Source organism: Notamacropus eugenii, chromosome 3, assembly GCF_028372415.1.
Source record: "Notamacropus eugenii isolate mMacEug1 chromosome 3, mMacEug1.pri_v2, whole genome shotgun sequence".
NCBI lineage: Eukaryota > Metazoa > Chordata > Mammalia > Diprotodontia > Macropodidae > Notamacropus > Notamacropus eugenii.
The window spans coordinates 471,143,450-471,160,418 of NC_092874.1; the positions used below are offsets into that span (position 1 = coordinate 471,143,450).

Consider the following 16,969-nt stretch of genomic DNA (forward strand, 5'->3'; position numbering starts at 1 on the left):
GACAATAAGCCAAAGGGGCTGGATTAGACAGCCGCAAGGATTGTTGCAAGCTTTTATGATTCTATGAAATAATAATCCAATTGAATGTTTAGTACTTCAATATTAATAATAATTAAAGATGGGTCCTGATTTATCTAATTACTCTCCAAAATTGAGGTTCTTAACCTGGAATCTGTGTATTAAAACTATTTGATAACTGTATTTCAGAATAACTGGTTTCCTTGGTAATCATCTGTAATTTTATGTATTTTAAAGCATTATTTTGAGATTGGGTCTGCAGGCTTCACCAGACTGCCAAAGGGGGCTGGGAACCCTGCTCTAAAGCTAGGAATATTCCACTTCCTGCCACTTCTGCAGGGGATACTGGGGGGCTAGGATGACAGGATTAGGGATGTGACCCTTCAAGTGCTCTCCTGGCTTGCATTATTGTTGAAGTACTATCCTATTACTATACTGAAATACTCCAAAGACGATGGCATTGATATTTCATGGAATCAAAAATCTGAAACTGTCAGGGATCCTTGAGCTGTTTAGTCCATCATGCCCCCCTCCCCCATCTTACTAGTGAGGAAGTAGAGGCCTAGGAGCAGTTGAATGACTTGCCCAAGGTCACAACAGAAGTAAGTGTTGGAGGCAGGATTTGGCCCTGGGTCCTCTGCCGGCAGTCATTGCTCTTTCTGCTTTGAAATCCAGAGCGCAGTGCACCCTCTGAGGAGGACTGATGGAAGACAGTGGGGGAAGGAAAGAGAGTAAGTCTGTGTTATTTATTCTGCCAGAAGCAGTGTAGTCCTAGGGTCCTGGGGCTCCCCCCCCCCCCCCGATTTAGAACTGGCAGGGACCCTAGGAAACCACCTAGTCCAGCCTTCCCCTTTTACACATAGATATGTCCAGAGAAACTATTATAGATGTGTTTTACATAAACATTTAATATAAATAGAAGCTCTTCTATAAACATGTGTGTGATATGTGATAAATCAAATGAGAAGAAGAAGGAGAAGGAGGAAGAGAGAGAGAGACACAGAGAGACAGAGAGGGACAGAGAGATAGAGAGAGAGACAGAGAGACACAGAGACACAGAGAGAGAGACAGACAGAGGCCTTTTGAAGTGGGGTTTTATAACTCGGTCTGATTCATTTCATTTTCTCAAGGGCATAGACCGTCGGAGAAGGAAGGCTCTTGTACAAGGAGAGCGTCTCCAGCAGACCGCGTGAGAAGAGCTAGCTTTAAAGGTTGTAGGACTAGAGATGCTTAGGATGAGGAGTGAGCGCCACCTGCTGGTTCTTCAGTCTTATTACAGACTTGCAAGATGACGGTGATGGTGGAAGGACTTTGTGGTTGGGCCAGTGGCCTGAATGAAAGACTATCTGGCCAAGAGGGTAGAGAGCAGATATCACAAATGACCTGGGTTCAAGTCCTTTTTCTGACTCATATGTGACACAGCTGTGTGACTTTGGATAAATCATTAACCTCTCTGTGTCCCAGGCAACTCCAAGATTCATGTTCTCAGACAAGGGGTGCTCTGTCTTGGCAGAAGGAATTTTTCCTCCTTGGGAACTCCCTACACTATTGAAATCCCAAGTCTAGACCCAGTAAAAGATATGAATATAGCTGTTGAATGTAAAGTTGGTCTCATTAAATTCCTTAAACTTAGAGTCATGTAGACATTGGCTGTGTCAGCGGCATACTTAAAAGTCACTGTTCAAGTCCTGGTGCTGCTGCATCCTCCCTGGTGATCTTAAGCAGCTCCTCAGCTTCTCCTCATCAGTAGAATGAGGGCTGAGGGCCGCTGGGGTCCTTTCTAGTTCTAAATCTAAGATCCTTTGACCCTTCTCCTGCTTTGTAAACAGCATTTGTGAAGCATTTCTTTTGTCCTAATTCTCTCTCTCTCTCTCTCTCTCTCTCTCTTTTACAATTCAATGCAATTTGATTCGATGTTTATTTATTGAGCGCCAGGCTCTGGGGATACAAAGACAACAAATGAAATGTCCCTTACCTTCCAGGATCTACTTATTTGTTGGGATAAACAGGGCAAGGGAGAAGGAAGAATCCAGATGACTCTGAGGTGGTGAACCGGGGACACCAGAAGGCTGGAGCCACTCCTGGACAGAGATGGGGAATCAGCAAGATGGGTTAGCCTGGGAGTCAAGATGGTGGTTCCATTTGGGACATCGTTTGCAAAATGTGTTTTTTTAACTAAATTGTTGTCTCCCACATCTTGTGTTTACTGTAATTTGTCTTTAAAACTTAAAGTAAAGCATTCTTAAGGTCCTCTCCCCGGGGGATAATTTCATGTATATCATAGAGTCTTAAAGTCAGAACACTTGAAGGGATGTTATCTCCAGTTTCTCCTCTCTCTATCTTGTTTGTATACACAATTGTTCATAAGTATCTCTTCCATTAGATTGGGGACTCCTTGAAGACATGCTGTGTTTTTGCCTTTCTTTGTATCGCCAGCATGTAGCACAATGCCCAGCACATAGTAGGCACTTAACAAATGTTTGCTGACTTAAGTGTCATATGGAAGAGGGGGTGGCCTTTTTCTGCTTGGACCCCACAGGCAGAATGAGATAGTTGCAGAGAAGCCTATTTTGACTTGCAAGAAAGAACAAATCCTAATGACGAGATTATAGGAGACACGGCTTTGAGTCCTGGCTCTTCCCCTCTCTAGATATGTCACTTTCTTTCATTCTCTAGGACTCAATTTTCTCATTTGTAAAATGAAGGAGTAGGTCTCAGACTCACAGTCCCCTTCCTGTGCCATGATTTTATTCCATCATGGACAAAAAAGCCATGTGGCCTTGATTGCAAGGTGATATGGACAGAAAGATGGGAAGAAAGATAGCCTTAACTTAGCCTTATTTTTAACTGCTTCATTATAAACATAATGTTTGACACCAATATAACCAGCTAAGCTTGCTTTATAATTCCGTACATGTAAATAAATTTATTTTAACACATAAAATGTCAAAGTTTCTCTATTACTTCCTCCAAATCTCCATAGGATCTTGGTTCAAATCCTGCCCTTATCACTTATACCTCTGCCATAGATCTAGCATTGAAAGGGATCTTAGAGGCCATCCCTCATTTTAGTATGCCAGACAAGGGACCGAGGGGCCTCTGTGACCCTCGAGGGTCCTTTCAGCTCTGCTTTGGGGCTCTTTCCATGTCTTGGCGTTTTTGGTCCACTTGTCCTTCCTCCTTCTTCGTCCTGGATCTTTGGAGTTCTCGATCACCACGTTCTTGTGGGTCTGCCTCTTTCCTTTCTCGTACTTTCAAAAACACTTTCCAAGATATTTTTGTATTCTTTCTCTTTCCTAGTTTTATTGGCACAATAGTATTCCTTTACATGAATGAAGCACAATTTATTTAGCCATTTCCCTGCTGTTGGACATTTAGATTGTATCTTGTTTTTTTGCATTTAGATAATGCTGCTATAAAGTTCTTGAACAGAGTCCCTTATAATCTTGGCTAACACAGAACCATTTCAAGGACATAAGTCAGTTCCCTTGTTATCTATGTGCTTGCATCTAGGTTTGCTCATTCTTCTGATAGGCGTCATGATCTTTAAGTATGTCTCTCTTTTATTTTCCAGTTGCGAATGAGGCAGGAGACAAGGCCGCCAGACCCCTTGCTCGCTTCTCTCGTAAGTAGTCTCATTGTTCAACTTACCCTCTTACTGGGAATCCTCACTTACCCTATATCTGCATGTCAGGGGGGAGAGGGGGCAGCGTTCTCCCTGTGGCAGTACAGAGACTACCATCCTTGCAGGTCATGTTGTGAGGTGTGTCTTTGGCTCATGAACCTGTGGGAAACTTGGGGAGAGGTGGGCCCTAGGAGAGGCTTGGAAGCAGTGTTGTTGTTACTGGAAGGTGCTGGGAAAGAGAAAGGAGACAGGCTCATGATTGTCCTTATGGTTGGACTGACCTAACCCCTATAGAAGATCAGGCCAAGCCCTCTCAATCTGCTTCATGTTCAAGGATTTCTAGTAATGATTCATTAGGGAACAGTTGAATCAGCAACAGTGCCAAAATGTATCTGATTAATAAATTCAGGGTTCCTTCTCAAGGCTGTTTTCCCTCAGGTGACTTGGAATGTTTTATGGGCACTATTACCTTTTGTGTTCCTTATAATGTCACAAGTGGGTTTGAAGGATCTCCAAGCTTGAGAAAAGCAGAATGGAGAAGAGAAATGATCTGCCTCAGGCAAGACTGAACCAGAAATAAACACAGCTCCTTTAAATTTTGATGCCCTTGAACAAAGACCCAGTCACTTCACCTTAGTTATAATTTTGCTCATGGCTGGCTAATGTCTGCCTTTGGTCACCCACGTGATTCATGGCTCATTTCCACTTCTGCTTTCTCCTATGGTGGCCTTCGCTTCTTCCACTCACTGTGAGAAAGCAAGGACTGTGGTACAATTGTGCTAAAGGATAATGGGGCAGTAGAATATGGTAGAAAGAATCCTGGGTCTGGAGCCAGAGGAACTAGGTAGACATTAGCTGTTTTCTTACCTTGGGCAAGTCACTGGACTTGTCTGGACTTCAGTGCCCTCCTCTGTAAAGGGGAAGGGTTGGATGGGTGGCCTCACAATTCTATCTCTCCCAGCTCCAGAGCTATGGATCACGCATGGCTCGTCTACCTCCATAGGAAGTGGGAGCCAGCAGAACACATACTTTGATTCTGTCTAGGTCAGGCTGCCTAGTCATTGCACTGTAGTCCAATAGTTCCTCCTGAATGAATGAAGAAAACAGAATTTGTTATTGTTTTGGCTGTTCAGTCCTGTCCAACTCTTCATGACCCCATGTGAGGTTTTTTAGCAGAGATACTAGAGGGGTTTGCCTTTTTTTTCTCCAGTTCACTTTACAGATGAGGAAACTGAGGCAGACAGGGTTAAGTGATTTGCCCAGGGTCACACAGTTAGTAAGTGTCTGAGGCCAGGTTTGAACTCACTAATATGAGTCTTCCTGATGTAAGACTCAGCATTCTATCCACTGTGGTGTCACCTAGCTGTCTACTTCATAGACTAAGCAGAGCTGGGTCCTGGGCACATTCCCATGGGACATGCAGGGTCTAAGGGGGAGAACGCTGAGTTGGGAATACAAAGATGTGGGTTCTCATCCTTACTTCATTACTATTTCATTGAGAAAATTATTCACTTTTTGCTTCAGATGTCATGGAGAACTTGGGGAAGGCTTCCAGCATTTTGGGTGGAAACTCAGGGTGAATTTTTAAGTATGGCATAGAGAAAAGATGCCCAGGATCTGCTGACCAGGATGGGCTGAGACCTGTATCATTGGTGGGAGCATCCTGATGGATGAGGTCACAGTCCCACCGGACAATTGAGTCTGAACTTGTGAAGCGTTCCAGTAGACTATGCCAGAGGGCTTATTCTAACACGTGTCTCCCTCTCCCCTTCGCTCTCTTTCTGGTCTCACCATTTTTGGATTGCTTTCTTTGCAACTATTTTTACCCAAATTTGAAGAAAATACATGATAATGAAGGAGACTTAATCGCTCCAAATTTTAAAAATTGTGTAATGAAGCCCTTGCTACCCACATGCGACATTATTCATTGGCCTCCCACCTGGAATCATTATTTCCAAAATGAGACTTGCCTCCCCCAGTTCAATAGGAATGACGAACATACTGTGAGAACTCCATCCATGTTTCCATCTCTGGCCCAGTGTGCAGGCAGAGTTAGGAGAGGAAGCCGTCACTCAGCTGAGCTTGACTCCCTGTGCTGACAGAGCTGGACCCAACCCTCATTTTAATCTAGTTTTTGTCCAATCCTGTCCAAAGCCGTTGTCATTCACTTCAATTCCACAGACATACAGTGAGTTCCAACTGTGTGCCAGGTGCCTTGCTGGCATTGGGCATATGGTTCAAAACAAAAACAGCTGCCCTTAAGGGACTTACATTCTATTTGGGAGAAACAATGTGTTGACAGAGAAGCAAAGCCAAGTAAAGGGCATCCCCAAAGGGCGCCAGAGGGTGTCAGTGCCATTTTAAGCTATTGAGACTTAAAACAGCACTGAGACTTGTATAGAATAAATACAAAGTGATATTTTTGAGGGGAAAGGGCACTCACAATTGGGGAGAATGGGACTGGACTCCTCCAAGAGGTGGCCTCTGAGCCATGCTCTGAAGCCTCCTAGAGACTGTATGGGGAGAGAAAGCTTTTAGGCACAGAGATAGCTTATGTAAAAGCATGAAGGTGGGAGACTGAATGTTGTGTATGGGGAACAGCACATATGCTAATTTGGTTGGAAAATCTCATCATGGGATATCAGAGTTAGGAAGCCTTGGGTTTGAATCCAGCTTTAGACAGATACTTACCAGCTGTGTGAACCTGGACAGGCTATTGTCCCCAGTCATTGTCTCTGGTCTTTGGTTCTTCATCTGTAAAATGAGAGGGTCAGACTGGATGGTCTCTCAAGTCCTTTTCATCTATGATCCAATGATTCAGTGGTTCTGCCTGTATGACCTGGTGCAAAGTCCACTTTACCTTGCTGGGTCTCAGTTTCCTCACCTGTAAAATGAGAGGGTTGGACTAGAGGATCCCTGAGGTTCCAGCTCTGATTTGTGAGGCTGAAATGTCCCTTGGAAGGGGGTTCCCATATATCGATGGGAAGTCACCACTCAGTTCAGAACGTGTTCTGAGAGACACCTGCAAATTTATGTGCCTATTTGGAAGGAAAAAGCTAAGAATGGGTGGAATGTGAATGAGGTTAGGAGCGAAAGCAAGAGACAAATCAAGATGAAATAACATAACTAGGGGCAAACTAAAAGTTGGGTAGAGGGAAGAAGGGAGGGAGGGAGAAAGCAACTATGGAAGTCAGTTCACTAAACTGGAATGTCATCCAGTACTCAGTATAGTGACTGGTGCATAGAAAGGGCTTCACAAATGCATTTTCTCTCATGCATTCATCCATCCATCCATCCATCCATCCATCCATCCATCCATCCATCCATCCATTTGTTCATACTTCCATTCATTTATCCATCCATCCATCTATTCATCCATACTTCCATTCCTTCATCCATCCATTCATTCATTCATTCACTCATTCATTCATTCATTTATTCATCTGGGCACCTAGGTGGTGCAGTGGATAGAGCACCAGTGCAGGAGTCAGGAGGACCTGAGTTCAAATCTCACCTCAGACACTTGACACTCACTAGCTGTGTGACCTTGAGCACGTCACTTAACCCCAATTGCCTCATCCTGGGTCATCTCCAGTCATCCTGATGAATATCTGGTCACTGGATTCAGATGGCTGTGGAGGAGAAGTGAGGCTGGTGACTTGCACAGCCCTCCCTCACTCAAAACAAAGTCAAGTGCAAGTCATGTCATCATTTCTCTGATGGCATGGTCTTCTTTGGCAATGAAGGATGACACACACACATTTATTCATCTATCTATTCACTCATTCATCCCTCCATTCTTCCATCAATTCATCCATCCTTCCATTCATTCATTTGATGACAGGCTAGCTCCTGGAAATTATCGGTGACACTGAATCAAGGACTAGGATAGAGAGAGCTTCCTCCATGAAGGGAGGAGTTTTAATGCAACATTTCTTCTTGGCACTTTTCTCAGTGTACTTCATTAGAAACAGCCTTCCTGGGGACATTAGTAGTGGGGGTGGGGTAGCATAATGCAGTGGGATAAACATTAGCCTTGGAGTCAGAGGAGGTGGGTTGGAATCTCATCTCTGTTACTTCAAAAGGCCTCAGTTTTCCTCTCTGTAAAACAGAGGCTAGAGTACATGACCTCTAAGTTTCCTTCCAGATCTGAATCTGTGAGTGGAACTATATTTGGATGCCATTTTCCTGAAGTCCTTGGTGATTGGATGATAGATTGTTGGGATGGATGGTAGCAGAAGATGTGAGTTCAGATCCTCATTCAGTTGCTTACAATCTGCATGACATCACTTTGAGTCTCAGTTTCTGCATCTCTAAGACAAGGGCTCTGGACAGATGTCCTCTGAGGTCCCTTTAAGCTCTGGAACTGGCTGCCAAGGGATGGAGTGAGTGACAAGGGCTCTGCACTGTGAGTTTGAATTTAGCCTCTGATAGTCACTATGTACTGGATAGAGTACAGAATGGAGTCAGGAAGACCTGAGCTCAAATTCAGTTTCAGACATTAGCTGTGTGACCTTGAACAAGTCATTTCACCCTGTTGGCCTCAATTTCCTCATCTGTAAAAGGAGCTGGAGAAGGAAATGACAAACCACTCCACAATCTTTACCAACAAAACTCCAAACAGGGCCATGGAGAGTTGGACAGGACTGAAACAACTGAACAAGAGGCTACTATATGTGTGACTGTGGGCAACTCACTGAACTGCTCAATGAGCATTGTGATGATGCTTTTCTCACATGGCTGTGGGTGTGGAATGAGTGAACATATATGAAGTGCTTTGCAAAGCTTAAAATGCCATGTAAATGCTGCTCTTAGGACTATATTTGGACAAATCACTTAACTCCTCTGTACCTTAGTTTCTTCCTGGATGAGATGAGGAGGGAGGATGGTTTCCCTCGACAGTCCCTTCCATACACAAAGCTTTCCCCTCATAAACTGTATTGGATTCATAGGGTCAAAAATTTAATCACTTGGTTAATAAATGTGCATTGAGTGCCAATCGTGTGCCAGGCTCTGGGCTAAATTCTGGAGAAACAAAGAAAGGTACAAAACAGTCCTTGCCCTCAAGGACCTTGCTGTCCAGTGGGGTGGCAGCACATGAATAATTATGTGCAAACAAGCTCTAGACAGGATGTATAGGAAATAATCAATGGAGGGAAGGCACTAGCGTTCAGAGGGCCTGGGAAAGGCTTCATATAGAAGGTGGGTTCTTAGCTGGGACTTGAAGGAAACCGAAGAAGCTGGCAGGGGGAGACGAGGAGGGAGAGAATTCAAGGATGGAGATACATGGTCAGACTTGTGGTTTAGGAAGATCACTCTGGAAACTGAAGGAGGCCCTGGAGTGGGAAGAGGCTTGGGCCAGGCAGACCAAACAGCAGGCTCAAAGGGACCTTATTTGACAGATGAGGAAACTGAGGCAGAGGGAGGTAAGTGATTTGGTCAAGGTCAAGCAGCTCATCTCAGAGTCTGCTATAGAGCTGCAAGAGGTGATCCAGTCCAACCACTTCATTTTGCAGATACAGAGCTTAGAGTCACTCTCTGTCAGCGTCAGGGGCAGCATTTGAATCCAGGCTCTTTCCACCACGCCTCACTGTTTCTCCTTTTGAGGCTCAGCCCAAATCACAGTGTTTGTTATTTAAAACAACAATAACAGGTTTTCTTAGAGGCTGGGGCAGGGGTGGAGGCTAACTGCATTCTGGGCCTGTTTCTTTCATATAGGCAACATCCAATGAGGAAACTCCCACCAATGCTTATTGGCAACTGTGCTGTAATTTGTAGTCTTAGAGAGTTGAATGGGGAGGAAAAGAAGGGGAGGGAGCCTAGAATCACCATTGTAAGGAAAGCCCCAGCTCAGCTACAGCTTCTTCTCTGGACTCCACTCCTGACTCCCCTGTCTTTGTCTACCATGCACCATCCTCAGCCAACTGGCCATTTTTTTTCAACTCTATTTTACTTATTGTCTTCCATCCCCCATTAGAATGTAAGTCTTGAGGGCAGACCTGTCTTTCTTTCTGCCTGTGTTTGAAGCCTCTCCTAGACCTCCCACATTCCCCCTCCTCCCATGAGTCAGCAAACTCTCCAGTTCACATTATCTGCCTGTATTGTGTTGTCTGTCACCTACTGACATCCTGGCCTGTCACTATTCTTTTTTAGATCCTAACATTACTGATCAGTCAGTCAGCTCCTTCTCTCCACTTTGTGTCACCTGTAGACTGGATGGATGTGCTCGCCATTCTTTTATTCAACTCATTGAAACAGCCTAGGCACAGATCCCTGGCACACTGCCCTGGAGACCTCTTCTCATGTCACCACTGGCCCATTCATGATTACTCCTTGGCTTTAGACATTCAGTTCCTAGTGTCTTGTCTGCTTCACTTCTCCTTTAAAAAATGAACAAACTAAACACAAACTTCCCCTGTCACAAGTACAGGATGATAACAAGGACTGATCATCCTTCCGTCTTCCAGGTATCTTGACAGTTAGCCCCTCAGAGCTCCCAACATTCTGTTCCCTCCAGTCTGAATCTCTTCAGTGTGCGCTCGGTCCGGCTTTTCTGTTCTTCTCCTGGTTTTCCTTGGTGACATTTCTGCTTCATGTAGCATGTTAAGGATGGAGGTGTTAGTCCAGCTTCCATTGTGACTAATGAGAAACAGATGTTATTATAGAAATGATAACAGATTGGTTTGATTTTTTAATCTGGTTTGTTTCCTCCCAGTTTCATCTCTAACTGCTCTTGTAACACTCTGGGGCAGAGGGGCCTCTCTCACAGTGGACTTTCTGCAGATTTTTTTTTTTTTAACCTTCACAGCTCTTGGCTGTTTAGTGAAGCAAGGCTGCTTGTGATCTTCCATTGTCTTCCTTTGTTAACATTTGGAAAATGAGTTTATTTTTATTTTATTTTATTTTTTAAAACTAGCACTGTCCTTGCCTCTCATCCCTCACTGTCAAGTTATTGGCCAAGGGAGTCCCTGGTGTCTTTTGGCCTTCTCATAAGTGCATTGGTTCAGCTTCCTGACAATGGCTTAATTAGTGTTCATAGGTGATCTAAAAATGATGTGATTTTTATCCTCCAAAGCTGCTTTTCCCTTTTAAAAATAGATTTTTATTAATATCTTTTGCTTTTATATTGCCTATATTTCCCCCAAATTCTTTCCCTTGTCACTCCTAGCTATCTCTTATGACAAAGATTTCTTTGTTTAAAGAGGAAGAAGAGAAAGAACATCGCAAAACCAGTTAACACTTTGGGGAAAAGATCTAAGATCAATAATAGTAGGTAGTATTTACTTAGTATGTTAAGGTTTGCAAAGTGCTTTGCAAATGCTGTCTTGTTTTGTCCTCACAAAACTTGAGTTAGGGCTATTATCTTCATTTTATAGATGAAGAAACTGAGGCAGATGGCTGTTAAGTTCTGGAGGTGCCCAGGGTCACACAGGTAGGAAGCATCTGACTCCCATCTACTGAACCATCTAGTTGACATATCACAAGCAATGTTTTGTGCCTACGAACTGCCTAGACCACCCCCTTCCAAAATTTGCAAAGGAAGGGGGAGGGAGGAAAATTTCTCCTTATATCTTTTCTTTAGGGTTAAGCTTAGACTTTGCAATTTCTCATCAGTAAGTTGTTCTTTCCATAAAATTTTAGTCATTGTGGGGTGGAGCCAAGATGGTGAAGTAGAAGTATGGACCTGTAGAAGCTCCCCCTCCCTGTAGTCCATAAAATACCTGTAAAAAATGACTCTCAACAAATTCTAGAGCAGCAGAAGCCACAAAAAAGACAGAATGAAAGAGATTTCCAGTCCAAGACAGCCTGGAAGGCCAACAGGAAAGGTCTATCACACAGGGCTCATAGTGGAGCACAGCCTGGTAGAGCAGGCCTCAGGGCAAGTGGAATCCCTGGCAACAGCTGCAGTTTCCAGATACTTCAACTCATAAATGCCAAAGGCAGCTTTAAAGGTCAGTGAGAAAACACTCTCACCTACATGAGAGGAACGTGGTCTGGCCCCAGCAGCCCAAGGGCAGCAGCAGTTGTTGCAGCACAGCATCCATTTTAGGAGCCCTCAGCCTAAAGCCCCTGGGGGGAATCGCATGGCTGATCTGGATCTCAGGCCTGAGTGGTGGCCCCGGGTGAGGAGGAGCTCTGACTGGCCTGGTAGAGCTGGTGGAGGCTTGGAGAGGATCCTGGGCAGAAAAGAGTGCTTGTGGTTGCTCCCAGACGAGAGCACAGGCCAGGAAAGGAATAAACTCCTCTCCCTTGATTGTGCCACCTTAGAGGAACTGAGAACTTACAGGTCCCCAGGGTATACCCTCCTTTTGACAAAGGACTCAAAAGTCAAGTAATGGTCTGGGAAAATGCCCCCCAAAAGGGGAAAAAATAAGACTATAGAAGCTACTTTCTTGGTGAACAGGTATTTTCTTCCATCCTTTTGGATGAGGAAGAATAATGCGTACCATCAGAGGAAGACCTAAAAGTCAAGGCTTATGCATCCAAAACAAATATGAAATGGTTTCAGGTCATGGGAGAGCTCAAAAAGGATTTTGAAAATCAAGTAAGAGAGGTAGAGGAAAAATTGGGAAGAGAAATGAGAGCAATGCAAGAAAATCATGAAAAGTGAGTCAACAGCTTGCTAAAGGAGACCCAAAAAATGCTGAAGAAAATAGCACCTTTAAAAATAGTCTAACTCAATTGGCAAAAGAAATCCAAAAAGCCAGTGAGGAGAAGAATGCTTTAAAAAGCAGAATTAGCCAAATGGAAAAGGAGGTTCAAAAGCTCATTGAAGAAAATAGTTCTTTAAAAATTAGAATGGAGCGATGGAAACTAATGACTTTATGAGAAACCAAGAAATTGCAAAATAAAACCAAAAGAATGAAAAAATAGAAGATGATGTGAAATGTCTCATTGGAAAAACAACTGAGCTAGAAAATAGATCCAGGAGAGACAATTTACAAATTATGGGACTACCTGAAAGCCATGAAAAAAAGATCCTAGACATCATCTTTCATGAAATTATTAAAATAAATATTGAAAGAATCCACTGATCACCTCCTGAAAGAGATCCAAAAAGAAAAACTCCTAGAAATGTTGTAGCCAAATTCCAGAGTCCCCAGCTCAAGGAGAAAATATTGCAAGCAGCTAGAAATAATACAAGTATTATGGAAATACAATCAGGATAGCACAAAATCTAGCAGCTTCTACATTAAAGGATTGAAGGGCTTGGAATACGATATTCCAGAAGTCAAAGGAACTAGGATTAAAGCCAAGAATCACCTACCCAGAAAAACTGAGTACAATACTTCAGGGGAAAAATAGTCATTCAATGAAATAGAGGACTTTCAAGCATTCTTGATGAAAAGACCAGAGCTGAATAGAAAATTTGACTTTCAAACACAAGAATCAAGAGAAGCATGAAAAGGTAAACAGGAAAGACAAATCATAAGAGACTTACTAAAGTTGAACTGTTTACATTCCTACATGGAAAAACAATATTTGTAACTCTTGAGACTTTTCTCAGTATTTGGGTAGTTGGAGGGATTACACACACACACACACACACACACACACACACACACAGCCCAAGGTGAGTTGAATAGGAAGGTATGATATCTAAAAAAATGAAATTAAGGGGTGAGAAAGGAATATATTTTGAAGAGAAAGGGAGAAATGGAATGGGGCAAATTATCTCTCATAAAGAGGCAAGAAAAAGCTTTTCCAATGGAGGGGAAAAAGGGAGAGGTAAGAGGGAAAAATTGAAGGTTACTCTCATCACATTTGGATTAAGGAGGAAATAACATGCACACTCAATTTGGTATGAAAATCTATTTTACACTACAGGAAAGTAGGGGAGAAGGGGAGAAGTGGGGTGGGAGAATGATAGAAGGGAAGACAAATGGAATGAGGGAGTAATTAGAAGTAAACATTTTTGGGGATGGACAAAGTCAAAAGAGAGAATAGAATAAATGGGGAGCAGGATAGGATGGAGGGAAATATAGTTAGTTTTACACAACATAACTATTATGGAAGTCTTTTGTAAAATTACACATGTATAGCCTATATTGAATTGCTTTCCTTCTCAGTGGGGATGGATGGGGAGGAAGGAAGGGAGAGAAGTTTGAACTCAAAGTTTTAGGACTAAATATTGAGAATTGTTTTTACATGCAACTGGGAAGTAAGAAATACAGGTATTGGGGTATAGAAATCTATCTTGCCCTACAAGAAAAGAGAGAAGATGGGGATAAGGGAAGGGAGGGGTATGATAGAAAGGAGGGCAGATTGGGGGAAGGGGTAATCAGAATGCATGGCATTTTGGGGTGGGGAAAAAATTTGGAACTCAAAATTTTGGGGAATGAATGTTGAAAACTAAAAATAAATAAATAAACATAAAATTTTTAGTCATTGTGTAAATTGTTTTCCTGGCTCTGCTTCCTTCACCTTGAATTCTCCCACATCAATCTTATCTCTGAAATGTTTGTCCATCAGTTCTTATAGCATAGTCATATCCCATTATATTCATGAACCACAACCTCTTTAGCCATTTTTCAATGGACAGGCATCCTCTTTCTTTCTAGTTCTTTGTGACCACAAAAGTGCTACCTAGCAAACCTATGCCACAGGGTCGTTTTGAGGAAAGCCCCTTGCAAACCTTAAACCTCATACAAATGTGAGTGATTGTGATCACTGCCCCAATACCATATCTTGCAATGGTAGAGAGAATTTATCTGGGAAAAATTACCAGGGCCAATAAAAGCACAGGTCTAATTAAAAAAAGAGATAGTGTTGATTCATCTTGAATTTTTATTCAATGCTTTGCTCCATTACAAAAGTTTGTTGAGTTGTCCAATTGTGTATTTATGTTGCACATATCTTCATTGTTGTTTACTAGCTAGTACATGCTTTGCTTTTCTGCTTGATGGCTTTTGGTCTTTTTTCTTTGGGTTTGAATGAGATCCTCGGGCAAGCAAAGTATCCAGGCAGCATGTCTGATATATGTCTTATCACAGACTTGCCTAGGTGAACCATGAACTGTGTAGAACTCAGCACTGGCAATCCCATACCAAAAATGAACCTCTATGCTTTCCCTGTGTGCCCACTTCCTTAAAGCAAAGATAATCCTGGGTTATGGAGTAAAAGAATAGTTTAAACACCACTATTTTCAAACCTCTTTGTGGTAATTGGATAGTAATATTATAGATTTAGGGCTGTAAGGCACCTTGGAAACCAGTCAGTCAGTCAGCTGGTCAATAAACATCAATTACATGTCTACTATGTGCCAGGCATTGGGGTAAGTGCTGGGGATACAAAGAAAAGCAAAAGACTGTCATTGCCCAACTGGCAAACATCTATATGCCAAAGAGCTATAGACAAGATAAGTTAATAATCAACTGAGGGGAAGCATTAGTGATAAGGGGGTGTAAGAGCAAGCAAAGTGGGATTTTTGTTGTTTTCTTTCTAGAGTTCGGTTACCAAGGCTCGTTGAAAACATGTGAAGGATTGATCTCCTTTGAACCCTGATGATTCACAGCTGAACTGAGTCATGTAGGTTTTGTGCCTACTGACTCTGAGCCAATGAGGAACAGAGTCTTTGTTATATATACTGGGAGGTTGGTATTTTGGTTTGGGGGTTCACTCATGAGAAGAACCTTTTGATTCCCTGGATGGGACTCTGAATAGGCATTTGCTAAGAGGGCTTCTTCCTCCCTTCCCCCTCTCCCCCCCCCTCACTGCTCAGAGGTTTGTACTTTCCTATCTGGTGGTGTATGTAGGTGGTTGTATTACTTTGTTCAGATAGTAAGAGCACTGTCTGCTGAATTTTTGTACTAATTTCTCTGCTTGTATTTTATCTGTATTTTCTTCACATTCAGGGTGTTAACCTTTCCCCTGAACTAGTGAATGACAGATACATTTAATTAAAGAAGGATTGTTAATCCTTTTGAAACTGTATTTCCTTTATAAAGCAGATCAAAGAACCTGTGCTAATAGGCCACCCTGGGTGTGCTATGGTGCTTGTTAATACAGGGAGATAAGGAAAGGTCTCTGGTGGGAAGTGGGATTTTAGCTGAGACTTGAAGGATGTTAGGGAAGCCAGGAGGAGGAGTAGTTGCTCACCCTTAATTTACAGAAGAGGAAATTGGGGACCCTAGATCTTAAATGGTTTGTTCAGGGTTATACAGGTAGTAAATATCAAAGGCAGGACTTGAATCCAGGTTTTCCTGACTCCAAGTCTAGCATTGCATTTACTACAAACAGACTCAGATCTCAGGAGCAGATGTTTATGTGAGTATCTCAGGGAGTCTTCTTGGTAGACAAATGCTATTTTCTTTTGTAAAAAACAGATTATTTAAATTCCTTCTTCTCACTTTTTAATACTATAATAACAACAAGAAAAGAAAAATCAGACCTTCACCATAAATATATAGAGTCCGACAAAATAAATTCTTACTTTATCTCTTTTCTCCCCCTCTGTCTCATTTAGTACATTTTAAGTTCTCTGGCAGGAGGTGGGTATCAGGCTCCATTTCTGATCCTCTGGTCCCCTGTTTTAGAAACCATGCAACTTTCTGGAAGAAAGAACATAATATGTTCAATGCAGGGCATCATAACTTTGAAGGGAGAGACCAGCCTCCTAGACTGCCCACCAAGTATGTCATGCCATAATACCACCACCAGGTGGCAGAAACAGTCTGTCCTTCATACCCTGCTGCTCAGCAGGAGAAGCTTCTGGCACAGTAAGCCTATTGAAAGGGAGCAGCTCCTGTTCTCTAAATGGGGCAAGTTTTCGGTGAGGTTTCTCATGTCTGGGAAGGTCTATGGGGTGTTACATTAACCCTTTAGCTCGCTTGGCCCGACAGCTCCATTTTGGAAGTTGTCATGGCTCCACTATAATTATTATAGTAAATCAAATTATTATTAAATATTCACATGTAACTTAACACACAATATAAATATGATCATACTATGTAAAGTTTTATTACCTGTAATATATTTACAATGTGTAATATATTATTGCATAGAACATAGCAATATATAATTAATGTGGTATATTCTTAGATTATAACCTATTATAGATAGATTATAATTATATTTAACATAGGATGCCTGCATTATGAACAATATATTTTATCATATAACATTATTCCTTATATTGGGAGCACTGTTGAAGGACTAAAAAGAAACATTTATTAAGCACTTAAGAAATAAGAAAATACGGTAATAATTTAGCTTCTCTTCAAATTTTATGGGCTTATCCCTCTTTCAAACTTCAGGCTTTGGGCCCTAACACCTAAAGCAAAACTCAAGATAGATGTGTAGGGATGTCTTGGCCAGTTTCTGTGT

General features: G+C 42.3%; 1 protein-coding gene across 3 annotated transcripts in view; it reads left to right on the top strand.

The window, feature by feature from the left end:
* Nucleotides 1–16,969, top strand: part of PDE1C (phosphodiesterase 1C) — a 573,123-nt gene that overhangs the window by 189,535 nt on the left and 366,619 nt on the right. For all 3 annotated transcript variants that reach the window (XM_072598889.1, XM_072598887.1, XM_072598888.1), the window contains one exon: nucleotides 3,593–3,643. In XM_072598889.1, coding sequence (XP_072454990.1) covers nucleotides 3,593–3,643 — 51 coding nt within the window. The remainder of the gene's footprint in view (nucleotides 1–3,592; nucleotides 3,644–16,969) is intronic.